Source organism: Stegostoma tigrinum, chromosome 4 (assembly GCF_030684315.1).
Source record: "Stegostoma tigrinum isolate sSteTig4 chromosome 4, sSteTig4.hap1, whole genome shotgun sequence".
Classification (NCBI taxonomy): domain Eukaryota; kingdom Metazoa; phylum Chordata; class Chondrichthyes; order Orectolobiformes; family Stegostomatidae; genus Stegostoma; species Stegostoma tigrinum.
In genome coordinates this window covers 20096972-20108880 of record NC_081357.1, presented here as the reverse complement: position 1 = coordinate 20108880, position 11909 = coordinate 20096972, and the positions used below count along the sequence as shown (strand labels likewise).

The window sequence follows — 11909 nt, the reverse complement described above, 5'->3', positions numbered from 1 at the left end:
ACCAACTGTTTGTAAAGTCATTTTTGAGAATTGTATTCTTTTTAGCTTTGGCAAAAGCATGCATTAAATAAAGTGTGACTTGATGCCCTTTTTAAAAAATGATTGTAAAGCTAAAGGAATTTTCTTGTTCCTAAATTTCACCAGACCCCACCACCTCCTTAAAGGGGGCGGACCAAAATCGCCCAAAGTGGAACCTGAGACCGTTCCACTCTGATCAGACAGTCCTGGAGAGAACGTTGCCCCCGCCCCCCAGCTCCCGCCGCAAGAAAACAAACCAGGGGTTTTGTGAATTCGGTCGAGTCTGGAAAAGGAACCCGTTGTAAACACGGCTAGCTGCGCTCATGTTGTCTCAGGAGCGACATTCACTAGAAGCGATACCCTCTCTGTGAATGCACCTGCTGGTCACAGCCAGGGCTTTTCCTGGTGGCGGTGGGGAGAAAAGCCCCAGACGCGTGCAAACCCGCTCCTGAAGGAATTTCCCAGAATTAGAGGAGGGCTGACGATATGATTCCTGCTATCCAGCACAGTGTTTTTCTGTACCTGGTCCTCTCCTGCCTTTACCCATCCCATGCAGCGCAGGTAAGGAGCGACTTCAGTCTTCTCTCTTGTATAGAAAAACCATGAAGCGAGAATAGGAGGGAGATGAGTTGATTTGTGAAAGAAGTGAATAATTTGCAAAGTAAACGATATGCCTTGGGACGCTATTGTTAGTTTCCAGAGATTACCGCAAGTTCGTTCAAAATTGATATGTCCAAGTACGTTGGAACAAATTTTGCAGGAAAAAAAAACACATCTCAGGCGTTGCACGCGTTAAACTATTTGTTTAATGCGTGTTTGCATTCAGCATTTCCACCAGCTGTTAATGTGTGTACATAAAGAAGGAGCTGCTCACAGGGGAAAGTTTAAACATTGCTGGTAGTGGTCGCTGTGTAGCAGTGCACTTTGCAGAGATACTTCGAAATTGGAGAGGAGCTGGCCACTGAAATGAAAACAAGAGTGTAGGTGTAAGCGTGACAGTTCTTAATGTTCGAGCATACACCACAGCTACAGAAGAGCAAACGGCTGTAGTTGTGATGTGGAGGTGCCTGTGTTAGACTGGGATGGACAGGGTCAGAAATCACAGGACACCTGGTTATGGTCCAACAGGTTTATTTGAAAACACAAGCTTTCTAAACCTTGCTCTTCCTTCAGGTGTTAGAGAGAGGTGGAATCAGACGCAGAATTTATGTGTAAAAGGTCAAACAGTGACACTACTGACGAGGATGTATTAAACAACCCTAAGATGTTGTTAAATCTTTAATAAGTTAGAAGGTTTTAATTGATCAGCAAGTCCCCAGCTTTCTTTCAAGTCATGGTCCTGAGAGAACCAGAAGTTTTATCAGTGTGAAGAAGAGGTGATGTTTTAGGTCACACAATGCATGTTAGGTGGGACACCTTGTTTAGAGTCTGATTGTGTTTTGGTTTGGAGTCCTAAAATAGGAAGTTGTAAAATGTCACATTGATTGACTGTCTCTGAATTCTGCGCATTTTGAACAAACTAGAATGTATCTGCAAAAGCAAATTCACCACATGAATTTACGTGTGTTAGAAGGAATGAGGGTCCGAAAGCTTGTGTTTCCAAATAACCCTATTGGACAATAACCTGGTGTTGTGTGATTTCTGACCTTATCCAATCTAGTCTACACACACACACTCTCACTCTCACTGTCTCACACACACTCTCCCTCACACGCAATCACACTCTGTCTCTCTCACACACACTGACATGTCAGCTGCAGAGTAGCGCAGAGCTATTGTGCAGTACGCAGCTGTAGTCCAACACATAGCTATCATGCAGCGCACAGCTATAGTTCAGTAGATTAGATTAGATTCCCTACAGTGTGGGAACAGGCCCTTCAGCCCAACAAGTCCACACCACCCCTTGGACCATCCCACACACCCCTGAACACTACGGGCAATTTACAAGGGCAATCCACCTAGCCTGCACATCTTTGGGCTGTGGGAGGAAACCGGAGCACCCGGAGGAAACCCACACAGACACAGGGAGAATGTGCAAACTCCACACAGACAGTTACCTGAGGCTGGAATTGAACCCGGGTCCCTGGCGCTGTGAGGCTGCAGTGCTCACCACTGAGCCACCGTTCTGCCAGTACACCGCTATAATACCAGCACACAGCCATAATGGGGTACTCAACTGGAATACAGCAGTCAACTATAGTGCACTACACAGCTTTAGTGCAGTGTGCAGCTATTATGCGGCATGCAGCTAAAGTGCAACATGGAGCTGTGTTGCAGTACACAGCTATAGTGCAGCTCACAGCTCTAATGCAGCAAACAGCTAATGTGCAGCACACACATTATGCAGTTTTACTGCAGCACAGGACTATAGTGCAGTTCATAGCTACAGTGCAGCACAAAGCAATAATGTTACACACAGCTTTAGAACAGCGCACAGCTATAATACAACACACAGCTGTAGTGAGGTACACAGCTATAATATAGCACACAGTTACAGTGCAATACACAGATTTAGTGCAGTAGACAGCAATAGCGTAGCAGAGAGCAATTGTGCAGTATACAGCTGTAGTGCAGTACACAGCTACAGTACAGCACACAGCTATACTACAGCACATAGCTATAGTGAAGTACATAGTAGCATACTGCAGCACATAGCTATATTGCAGCTTACAGCTATAATGCTACATGAAGCTATAGTGCAGCACACAGCTATAGTACAGTACAAAGCTGTAGTGCAGCATACAGTATAGTGCAATACACAGCTATAGTGTATCACAGACCTACTGTGCAATATACAGCTATACTGCAGCACACAACTAGAGTAAAGGACTCTCATATAGTGCAGCACACAACTGTAGTGGAGTGCATAGCCATAGTGCAGTAACACAGCTATAATATAGCAGACAACTATAGTGTAGTACACAGCTATAATACAGCATACAGTGCAATACCAAGCACAGCTATGTCACAGCTCACAGCTATAGTGCAGTGCATATTTAAATTTCAACACGCAGCCATAGTGCAGTTCACAGCCAGAATGCAGTACACAGCTATAATACAGCACACAACTACAGTGCAGTACACAGCCATAACGCAGCATACAGTGTAAAACCAGTTCTGAGAAAGGTCACCGAACCCGAAACGTTAACTCTTTTTTCTGCTGCACAGACACTGCCAGACCTGCTGAGCTTTTCCAGCAACTTTGTTTTTGTTCTAAATTTCAGAACACAGTTCTATTGCAATACACAGCTATTCTGCAGTACACAGCTTTAATACACCACATAGCTATATTGCAGTACACAGCCATTGTGCAGCACACAGCTATAGCGAAGTACATATCTAAATTTCAGAACATAGCTGTGTTGCAGTACACAACTATACTGCAGTACACACATATAATACAGCACACAGCTATAGTGCAGAATCCAGCTATGGTGCAGCACACAGCTATAATCCAGCAGGATGGTTGAAGTCAATGCTGGCACATAGGTAGATGGTTGTTGATGTTGGAGGTCAGTCATCTCAGCTCTAGGGCGTGTCCTTGGCTGAAACATCTTCTGCTGCTGCATCAATACTTGATGCACATCATTTCAATGACTTCGAAATATTTTGCCGTTCCTTTACTGTCTCTGGGTCAAAATCCTGAAATTCCTTCCTTAAGGGCATTACGGGCCTACATACAGCATGTAGACTTCAGCAGTTCAAGAAAGCAGCTCACTATCGCCTTCTCAAGGGCAACGAGGGATGAGTAATAAACACTGTCCAGCCAGTGATGCCATTGCCTTATGAGTGAGCTATAAAAGGACACAGCTATAGTGCAGCACACTGCTGTATAGCAGCACATCTCTATCACACCATAGCAGCTGTAAAACAGTAAAAAACCTACATCAGTTCAGCAGTACAAAACCTGCTGTACAATTCACAGCTGTAATACAGCTCACAGCCATAACACAGTTCACAGCTAAATCACAATAAACAGTTGCAATAAGCACACAGATGTAATGCAGTCTTTGAAAAAAAACCTGGGATGTGGACATTGCTAGTTGGGACAGCATTTATTGCCCATCCCTAGTTGTCCTTGAGAAGATGGTGGTGACCTGTCTTCCAGTTCACAATTATAATGCCATTATCTAGGGAAAGCACTTAATGAATATATGGATGAGCCTCTGAGGTATGTATTATTGTAACTGTCACCTCAGTCATCATGTTACAGTACTGTGCTAGAAGGGTTGGAACAAGTGCAGCTTAAGTCGTAGAGTTGCCTTTTCATTGTGTACATATGCTTGATAAACAATGTTTAAAAAAAATAGAAGTCTGGGGTGAGTTTGTATGAAGAATGGAAAAACCCATACTAACATACAATAATAAAACAACTCACATCAAAACTGCACATAGTAATAACTGTAGTGCAGCACACAGCTAGAATATAACATTAGCTGGCATACAGATATACTGTCCACATTAATACAACATACAACATGCAGGTATAGTGCAAAGCAACTCTAGAATAAAACACACATCTCTGAAGCAGTATGCAGTTATAGAACAATGCAGATTTAGAATACAGAACGCAGCTATAGAATAACACAACTGCAGTACATCACACAGGTATGATACAGCAATGTCCCCATTACTTCACCGAAATAACTCCCATCATACTGCAGGGGTCAGGAAGGGAAGTGCAGGTTAAAAGTTTCCCATAGAATAAATAGACCAGCTCTGCTCCTGATCCTCACGAAGGTTTGTTGGGTTTAGCCCAAACATTACAGTAGACGGAGTGTATTTGTAGTATACTTTATTTGTTTGAACAATTCTAGAGTTTCAAAGTTGTTCCATCTAATAACAATCCGATATATTTTGGTCACATGACTGAACAGTTAATGTCAGGACTAAGTCCTGATTCACTTCCATTTTTATTGTGTAGGGTTGCCTGAACAAACAGAAAGTCCTAACTGTCATCCGACAAATGCAACAGTTCTTAAAAGGACAAGAAACACATTTTACTGATGGAATTCGAACGATGAAAGCCAAGCTTTCAGCCTTACAGATCTCTGTGACCAAACTGACAGCAGACCAACCCTCAGGTATGTTAACATCAGACCCATATCAGTAGAAAACTGTTATTTCCAAACACGTGACTATATAAAAAAACAACTAAGAGAACTGTGGATGTTGGAAATCAGAAACAAAACCAGAAATTGCTGGATAATAAAGTGTGAAGCTGGATGAACACAGCAGGCCAAGCAGCATCTCAGGAGCACAAAAGCTGACGTTTTGGGCCTAGACCCTTCATCAGAGAGGGGGATGGGGTGAGGGTTCTGGAATAAATAGGGAGAGAGGGGGAGGCGGACCGAAGATGGAGAGAAAAGAAGATAGATGGAGAGGACCAGAACCCTTACCCCATCCCCCTCTCTGATGAAGGGCCTAGGCCCGAAACGTCAGCTTGTGTGCTCCTGAGATGCTGCTTGGCCTGCTGTGTTCATCCAGCTTCACACTTTATTATCTTGGATTCTCCAGCATCTGCAGTTCCCATTATCTCAGAAATTGCTGGAACAGGTCAGCAGATCTGGTGGCATCTGTGCAGAGAAATCTGAGTCAACATTTCTGACCCCTCTTCAGAACACTGGACACAAAATGTTGGCTATAAAGTTGTGCTATCTCAACTACCTACTGGTAAGGTATGTTAAGTAATAGTTCCTCTGTGCAAATCTGGGCAGGCATCCTTGGTTGCTACCCCAAGGAAGACGAGTAAAACATATTCTAGAAAAGTTGAGTGAATGTGTCTTATGAGAAGCCTTGTGCAAAGGGTTCTGAGGACAAGGGAATTGGGAGCTGCCTCATTTATTTTGTGGAAACTTTGAGCCAATGGCTGTTGATATCGAGCAGCCTGAACAAGTGGTATTTCAAAGTGGGCAGGGTCAATCTTTAGCACCCCCTGAATGAGCTGGACTTTTTAAAAAAAAAGCCATGGGATGCAGATGACAATGGCAAAACCTATTGGTTGTCTGGAAGAACGTGTAGGCCAGACTCAGTAAAAGAGGCAGATCTCCTTCCAGAAGAGGTACTAGTGAACCAGATGGGTTCTTAACAACAATAAATCAGATCTGATGGTCACTATAACCGAGATTAGATCTCAGTCTGCTACCACAGTGACATTCAAACCCACATCCTTGGACCATTGGTCTGGGCTCTGAATTGCTCATTCAATTAGATTACCATCTCCCAACAGCCTTTAAAGCTGGGGTCTTTAAAGCTCTGCTGGAGTGAGCTAGTTGTAAAGCAGTTTATAGATTCAGAACTCTGTAACCACTGTCATACTGAGCCTATCTCTTTTAACTTCATTTGGTATGAAATACCTTAACCCCTAAACATCCTTGAGAAGTGATAGGACAACAACAAAGGGCGGTGCGTTGGAGAGAAGGCTGCTAAGCAAAGATAAGCTATATCCTCTTCCTTAACCAGCATCATCCTTCATTCAGCAGGCTCATTTGTCCAGTAAACTAAGTTCTCAGGAGGAGATTTTTTTTAAAATGTTCATTCGTAGTGTGTGGACATCATTGGCTGGGCCAGTAATTATTGGCCATCCCTCATTGCTGTATGGGTTGCTCGGCATTGCAAAGGCCAGTTAAAAGTCTTCTACATTCTGTGGGCTTTCATGCAGGTCAGACAAGGGTAAGAAGGGCATTAGAGTGCCAGATGAGTATTTACAACAGTCAACAATAGCTGAGATAACAGGGTTTAGAGCTGGATGAACGCAGCAGGCCAAGCAGCATTAGAGGAGCAGGACGTTTCGGGCCTCGACCCTTCTGGCCTTCTTGCTCCTCTGATGCTGCTTGGCCTGCTGTGTTCATCCAGCTCTAAACCTTGTTATCTCGGATTCTCCAGCATCTGCAGCCCCCACTATCTCTGAAACAAAAGCAACTGTGCCATTGTCGCCTGCGTCCCATGGCTTTTTTTTAAAAAGTCCAGCTCATTCAGGAGGGATTAAAATTTATGCCCCAAAACAGTAGTCTAGGGTTCTGCATGACTAGCCCAGTGACTTTACGACCATACCACCTCCTCCCCCAGGTATTCTGAAACAAATAGTTAAGAGTGCTCAATATTAACACCACCTCAAGTTTCATTTCTCCACTAAAACTAAACCGAAGTTCATGGCATGGGAAGGCTGCCTCTGTCTCAGTCTGTCGTAGGATTTGAGAACATCCAAAACTCAGTACAATAAACATAAAAGGTTTGTTCAAAAGTATCAATAAACTGAAGGCGGTGTAGAGAAAAATGTTAAAAGCAATTTGCTATGTATTGCCTTTACATCTAATGTAATGCTCAGGTACTTGCAGTAGAAGCTGCAGTTTAACATCTGAATTAATACAAAGACTTCATGGATTTATAGCTCAATAGTTCATATCCATTTTACATCTTACGTATTATTGTGCGGAATTACAAAGTAGTTGCATAAAGATCTGTTAATTGTATTGTTATAGAGTCATGGCACAGTTTTACATTTCAACACGATCCAATGTACAAGATGTCAAATGACTGATTCTTATCACTATGGACATACTGGGGTTTAGAGCCCAGAGGCTGGAGTTTCTTTTCCTTTTCTCTTCATTTATGTGCCAGGATAACAACATAAAAGTGGCAAAATCAGTGGTAAATCTTGGGACTGTGATTCTGCATAGAGCCAAATTTATGATTCATTGTCTCCCGCCGCCTACCCATCGCACTTTTCGGCCTACTCCATGTAAGTGAGAGTCTGCATCCTAGGCTTGGAGTTGCCGGTGAATTTTCCTACCACCGTCCCATTACAGACACTTCCTGGGATCATTTGGTGACAGTGTTCGTAGGCTTGGAGTAGCTGTGAAATAGATCAGTGGTGCATTGATTACATTATTTAATCTGAGATGCAATAGAAGGAAAAGGCTGAAGCTAAGACCAAAACTTACCTTTTTGGACATCATTTCTGCTGAGTGTGTTTTTTCCTCCTTAGGTGGGGTGATATAACTTCTGATGCTTCAGCACTGTCACATCTTCGTGCTGCTAATGGTATGGTTTTGCTGGCTCTGTTGTGTTGAGGATGCATGTATCTTTATTCCCCTTAAGCAATTTTTGTAAAACAAATGGGTAAAGCAGCCTTAGGATATAGGGTCCCTCCATGGCCCGCCCCACCCACATTGTCCAGTAGAGAGTAGAATCCTGTCTGTGATATCCTGACACGATTTAGATTCAAGGTAACAAATTGTGAAGCTGGATGAACACAGCAGGCCAACCAGCATCTTAGGAACACAAAAGCTGACGTTTCGGGCCTAGACCCTTCATCAGAAAAGCGGGATGGGGAGAGGGTTCTGAAATAAATAAGTTCAGACCTGAGGAATCGGATTGATACGTCAGGCTCCAAAGTTACTGCAGCAGAAGAAATTGTTTGGTGAAGGAAAACACAAGGTGTGGGAGAATGGCAGTCAGAATTCCTGTCCTGCTGCTAAATGTTGCTCCACGCCTGTGGGTAGGATCTTAGCTCAACTTGCATGGAGACTTAAAAGATTTGATACGTGTATAGAACTCTCAGATCAAAGGAGATAGCCTTTAGTGTAGAGGTTCTGGCACTGTAATTCAAGGCTTAGACATTATCAGTCAGTTGTTGGGGCACATTGGATCAGAGGAATGTGTTTCATAACCAACGGAGATGAAATGGCAGCCATCAGAGTGAGTGTTTCATTATGTGAGGGAGGGGCTACAATTTTGAGTAATGTGAGGACCTTCAAAAGGAGATAGCATTAACCAGACACTCTCACAATGCAGGTGAAAGTGCGGTATTTGGGCCTGACGCATTGGCCTGGTATATGGTGTACAAATCCAAAAACTCTTGACTACACCATGCTACATCAGGAATCAATCCCATTTGTGGCTGCAATGCTCAAGCAATGTTTTACATCCGAGAAAGATTCCCCCGGGTTTCAAAGTAACAATCACCTTCCAAGGTCACGTACCCAGCACATGGTGTAGGACCTGCTCAATTCACACCTTGGACTGTAAAACATTGTGTAGCAGTAAGCATGTCTCCTTTAACGTCTGCAGATATTCCTAGCTTAGAAATAAAACAAGCCTGACTCCAAACCAAAATACAAACAGATTCTAAACAAGGCCTCACACCTAACACCCATTTCTGACCTAAAGTGTCGCCTGTTCGTTACACTGATAAAACCTTTAGTTCTCTCAGGACCGTGACTTGAAAGGAATTTAGGGATTTACATGTACATATTGATCAATTAAAACCTTCTAACTGATTGTTTAAGACATCCTCATCAATAATGTGACTTTTTGATCTTTTTACTTACAAATTGTGTCTGATTCTAACCTCTCTCGCTTGTGCCTGAAGTAGGACTGAGGCTTCAAAAGCTTGTGTGTTCAAATAATCCTGTTGGACTATAACCTGGTGTCATGAGATTTCTGACCTTGTCCTCTAAAGGCCTACATTTCCTTTCCCTATTTCTACTTGGTGGAGTTCTCGGGTCTGCAGCTGGAGTCCATAAGACCATAAGTTGTGGGAGCAGAAGTTGGCCATTCAGCCCGTTGAGCCGGCTCTGCCATTCACTGAGGTCATGGCTGATCTGATAATCCTCAGGCCCACTTTCCTGTCTTTCCCCCATAACCCATATTGATTTAAAATCTCTTTATTTCAGTCTTGAATATACTTAGTGGCCCAGCCTCTGCAGCCTGCTGCGGCAAAGAATTCCACAGATTCACTACCCTCTGGGAGAAGAAATTCCTTCTCATCTCATCTTCTCTGGACACCCTCTTATTCTGAGATTCTGCCCTTCAGTCCTAGGCTCTCCCAGAAGTGGAAATAGGTCATCCTAATATGACATACAAGTCTCGGTTGCAAACTTTTCTCTCTGTCCCTCTCTGTCTCTGCTTTGTTATAGCAACGTGGTGTCCATTGCTGGAGGCTCCTAAACATGGCCAGAAGTTTGGCTCCAGGTACAGCGCAGATCATGAGGTGCACTTTGTCTGTCAGCCCGGCTACCAGCTCATCGGCTCCAGTACCAGAGTTTGTCAGCAGAATGGGCGCTGGTCGGGAGTGAATGCTAGCTGCACAGGTACTCCTGTTTAAAGTTTCATAATGGAATGGCACTGTTCACACAAAAGAATAAAACTCTAATTTTTCACTTTACTAGATAACAAAACAATTGGAAAAGTTCAAGCATCCTGAGTGAGACACCACTAGATATTAGCTGGAACCAAATCACCACAATAATGAGTTCCTTTAATACATTACACTTTTTCTGAAATTTAGAAGCAAACATGAGAACACTTGTTTGCTGGAATGTCAGGGTGTGCTTTCCAATTTTAGAAAAGGGGTCAAGAATAAGAACAGCCTCTTTGGTCTCTCAAATCTGTTCCACCATTCTAATGCCTGATTTGTAACCTAACTCCACATCATGTAAACTTCTATGTGCTATTACTATTTAAAAGAAGATGTTAAACTCTCCATTTCCTTTTCTTTTTAACAAAATCAAGTTGAGATGCATTTAGATGTCACCTGCGTCACAGCTGTAACACTCTCTGAGTCAGACTGTCCATTCTGGGGGTTGAACATAAAATTTACACTGACATCTCGGTATGGTACTCGAGGGTGTGCTGCACTGTTAGTGTTGCTTTCTTTCAGAGGAAGTGTTAAACTACCATCCTGTCTTCTTACAACAATACAAGATCGTATGCACTATTTCAAGGAAGAGCTGCGTAATTGGCCCTGCTCTCCCAACCAAAATTTATTTTGCAAGCAACTTAACTAAAAACAGACTGTCTGTCACACATTAGCTGTTCCATGTCCTGCACTATATGTTGGTAATGATACTTCCAAAGTACTTCATTTACTGTCAAGCATTTTTGATGTTTTAAAATCCTCATAGTTTCAATATTTTCTTTTATTCATTCAAGGGATGAGGCTATTGTTGGCTTGACCAGCACTCGTTGCCAATCTCTAATTGCTCATTGGGCAGCTAAGAGTCACCCACATCGCTGTGGGTCTGGAGTGACATGTAGGTCAGACCAGGCAAAGATGGCAGATTCCCTTTGCTAAAGGATACGAGTTATTTTTTCCTGACAATTGACAACAATTGTTGTCATCATTAGACTCCAAATTCCGGATTTGTTATTGAATTCAAATTCTACCACCTGCCATGGCAGGATTTGAGTAAAATTTATTTGGAAGAAATATCTCCATGCACATACTTTTTAGTGTATGGAACAATTACAATGAGATATCGAAGTCAGTTCAATCATAATCTCTCGAAAAGAGTCAAATAAACACTTGGGAGTAGTTTCAATAACATTATTTTATAATCCTGTGTACAGGAACAGCAGAACAGGAGTAGGCCAGTCAGTCCATCGAATATTCAATATTGATCATATCTGATCAAACCCATCTCCATTACACCAATGGTCATCAGAAATCTATCAGCCTCCAGAAAAATCTCCAACGTGTTGTTAAGTAGTGAGTAATGGTTGGCTGAAACAGTCTTTAGGTATATTTAAATATATTTAAATTTCTACACAATCAAATTGCATTTTTGGAGGATTATAATATTTCAAAAAGTATTGTGAAATACTGAAGTTAAATAAATCTGTTACCAAATCAACCATGTTAGTCTGCAGTTGGAAATGAAATAATTGACAATCACTGTGTTTGACACCTGTTTATCAAAGGCATTGATTTAAAGTAAATGAGTTAACATCTGCATTGCAGTCGCAACATTAAGCATCTATTCAATATTTGCACGTTAATATCACATGAAATAATCTAAAGACTTACACCATTAGGGTGAACTGGGTCAGGAATTGTTAATTAATTCCTGATAATTGTACTTGAAGTGGTCCCAAATAGGAATTTTCTG

General features: G+C 42.4%; 1 protein-coding gene across 5 annotated transcripts in view; it reads left to right on the top strand.

The window, feature by feature from the left end:
* Positions 1-237: 237 nt before the first annotated feature.
* Positions 238-11909, top strand: part of LOC125452241 (fibulin-7) — an 81154-nt gene continuing 69482 nt past the window's right edge. For 4 of the 5 annotated variants that reach the window (XM_059645725.1, XM_059645724.1, XM_048530414.2 and 1 more), the window contains exons 1-3: positions 238-579; positions 4943-5102; positions 9939-10112. In XM_059645725.1, coding sequence (XP_059501708.1) covers positions 505-579; positions 4943-5102; positions 9939-10112 — 409 coding nt within the window. In that variant the 5' untranslated portion in view covers positions 238-504. The remainder of the gene's footprint in view (positions 580-4942; positions 5103-9938; positions 10113-11909) is intronic. The other variant, XM_048530415.2, reaches the window with a different exon arrangement.